Source organism: Trachurus trachurus (genome assembly GCF_905171665.1).
Source record: "Trachurus trachurus genome assembly, chromosome: 17".
Taxonomy (NCBI): Eukaryota; Metazoa; Chordata; class Actinopteri; order Carangiformes; family Carangidae; genus Trachurus; species Trachurus trachurus.
In genome coordinates this window covers 31,675,891-31,678,935 of record NC_139900.1, presented here as the reverse complement: position 1 = coordinate 31,678,935, position 3,045 = coordinate 31,675,891, and the positions used below count along the sequence as shown (strand labels likewise).

Below are 3,045 nucleotides of genomic sequence, written 5' to 3'. Positions count from 1 at the left end.
TGCATCATGACACTCCACTGGACTTAAGCAATAAGGATTTCCGTCTTCACACACTAAACTGAAGTTCACCGCTGTATTTTTTTTTTAACAAGAACAAAGAGAAAGAAAAAAAAAGTTTGCCAAAGTTGTCCATTTGTTTTCCAAGATGCCACGCTCCTTCCTGGTCAAGAAACACATAAACTCCGCAAAGAAGCCAAATTATAGTGAATTGGAAAGTCCAACAGGTAAAGTTTTTTCAAAGTTGAGGACAAAGTGTAACTTTGATTTGCAGAAGTTGTTTCTGACATGATATCAAGTTGATACATAGAGTTTGTCTCCTTTTTTTTCTTTTCTTTTTTTTACTTCGCAGGAGTTGACATTTTAAAAGCTTCTTCGCCCACTTTCTGCGCTCGTCAGCATCCGATCACTTTCGCTTGACTTTAACTTTGCCTTTTCTATTCTAGTGTTCTTCACGCCGCACATCTACAAGGGCCTTCCCCTGCCTGTCATCCCCCAGCCGGAGATCCTGAGCCCGGCAGCCTACAGCCCCATCACAGTGTGGACTACCAGCAACTTGCCGCTGTCTCCGCTCCCCAGTGACCTCTCCCCCATCTCTGGATACCCCTCATCGCTCTCCGACACCTCCTCTAAAGACCACAGCGGCTCTGAAAGCCCGAGGAGTGATGAGGACGAGCAGTTGCTGCCCAAGCTGACAGACCCTCACGGAGTGGAGGCTGAGAAATTCCAATGTAGTTTGTGTAGCAAGTCCTACTCCACGTACTCTGGACTGCTCAAGCATAAACAGCTGCACTGCGACGCCCAAACGAGGAAATCCTTCAGCTGTAAATACTGCGAGAAGGAGTATGTTAGCCTCGGAGCTCTCAAAATGCACATCAGGACTCACACCTTGCCTTGTGTTTGCAAAATATGCGGGAAAGCTTTCTCCAGACCGTGGCTGCTCCAAGGACACATCAGGACGCACACCGGTGAGTGACTCGGGAGGAGGGGGTGGTGGAGGACAAGAGAGGGGCCTCCATGTGTGAGGAGGCAGTTAAGTTGTTGTGAGCTTTCACAGGTACAGGTTCAGCCTAATGCATAATTTAATAGCCTGTGCAGCTACAGTAGGAGCTGTTACAGAGCTTACAGCTGTTCTGTAGAGAGGGTAAAGCAAGTTGGTGTTGTGAAAAACTCAGACTGATATTACTTCCTCTAGGTTTACTCTTGCTTGTGTTGCAAAGCAAAAAATATTGCCTCCTTTTTTTTTTTTTTTTGACAAATGTCATGTCAGCAAGAGAATATACTCAGCACAGTCGCCTTCTGCCAAAGAATGGGTTACAAGAGAAAAAAGAAAAGAAAAAAAACAGGCTAAATACACAACAGGCCACCATGCCTCTGTGAATATTTGTATTGAGATAATGTTTGTGCACAATCACTGACGATGTCTCCCTTCTCATTTCTTGACAGGAGAGAAGCCGTTCTCCTGCCCTCACTGCAACAGGGCGTTTGCAGACAGGTCCAATCTCAGGGCGCACCTACAGACCCATTCGGATGTGAAAAAATACCAATGCAAGAACTGCTCCAAAACTTTCTCCAGGATGTCTCTTCTGCACAAGCATGAGGAATCTGGTTGTTGTGTAGCACACTGAACTGAACTGGGATACTTTTCCACCAGCAGAAAGAAAACCCACCTACCCTCCATTGCTTTATTTTTCCAAGCCCATGGAGAACTGTCAGGGAATCACATCCTAAAAGAGAGAGAGGAGGAGGGGGGGGGGGGGTTGATCCCTAACGTACAGACTTCTATTATTATTATTTTTTTCTACCACCGGTCTATTTCATTTCAAAGTGCGAAATAGCTCTGTGCTCACGTGCTTCTCGTCTCAAGCAGTGTTTCTGTGATTGCAATCATTGTCGAGCTTTGTCAAACCATGTACTCACCTACCTGTGCTATTCATGCACTTTTCTGCATGTCTAGAATGTTTTATATGCCTTCACAATGTTATCTTCAGTGTTTGTACCAATGTCTCTGAATGGTCATTTTGCAGTCCTCCCACTTTTTTTTTTTTACTTTTTTTTTTTTATACAAACCACACAAACGATACCAAAGGGCGCATTATGAATGACAGAATAAATATAACCAGAGGAATACTGAAGCCATTGTTACTTAGGGAACAAGTGCAAACTTAGTTTTTAGGGAGAAATTATTATAACTTTTGCACAGTCATTAGAAGCAGGTTTGCCAGCACTCAAATAGCAATACAAGTTTTCTCAAGTGCCTCAGTTTTACTTGGCAATAATATGTATTTTTGAACAACAGTTTCTTTTTATATTTTTATATATTGAATGTAAGCGTGACTGACATGATTGTATACTAACAGTGAAAACTGTGATGCTGAATGATTTTGATATTTTCATATTTCTCATGACACTTTGAAAAATAAAGTTTCATGACATTTTGTATAATTTTTGGGGTGCGTTCTCATTTGTGAAGTCTTCTCTCTCTCTCTGCTGCTGTTGCTGAGCTATTGGTTCTTTCAGCAGGGCTCAGCAAGATTCACTAATTGTCACAAGCTTCAAACAGAATAACCCTCCACAGATGTGTATGATATTTAATCCAGTTTGCACCATCTCATGTTATGGGGATGGTGCAAAAAAGAAAAAAAAATGAAAGAAAAAACAAATAAGAAGAGAGGAGAGGTGACTCAGCTCTGAATCAGGCCTCAACCTGTTCCCTGTGAACCTGTCCAGACATCAAACAATCTTGAAATTTAACACATACTAGCTATATTGATCTGCACTCACTTGTTAGACCCTTTGAGGGCACATGACTCTTTCTTTACCCAAGTGTGTGTAAAGTTTAAAATGTGAGGGCGTAGCTCTAATTCAAAGTCATTCTAATTTCGCAACTCATGTCATCAAATTAACCTGAGGAATATTGTCTCTCTCTTATCGTCCCGCTCAATCACGACAATCAGTGCCGGGGCAGAGGGCACTCGGATATCAAGATTTTTAATATGTTTTCTCAAAAAGCCCTCATTTGCATTTGCTTTGACAACCTCCTTGAAT

At 42.2% G+C, this 3,045-nt stretch overlaps 1 protein-coding gene across 1 annotated transcript; it reads left to right on the top strand.

Moving 5' to 3' along the window:
* snai2 (snail family zinc finger 2) lies at nucleotides 1-2,329 on the top strand. The gene is made up of 3 exons (XM_083991162.1): nucleotides 1-224; nucleotides 444-965; nucleotides 1,444-2,329. The coding sequence occupies exons 1-3, from the start codon at nucleotides 146-148 to the stop codon at nucleotides 1,623-1,625; spliced, it is 783 nt and encodes a 260-aa protein (XP_083847288.1). The 5' UTR covers nucleotides 1-145; the 3' UTR covers nucleotides 1,626-2,329.
* Nucleotides 2,330-3,045: the final 716 nt, after the last annotated feature.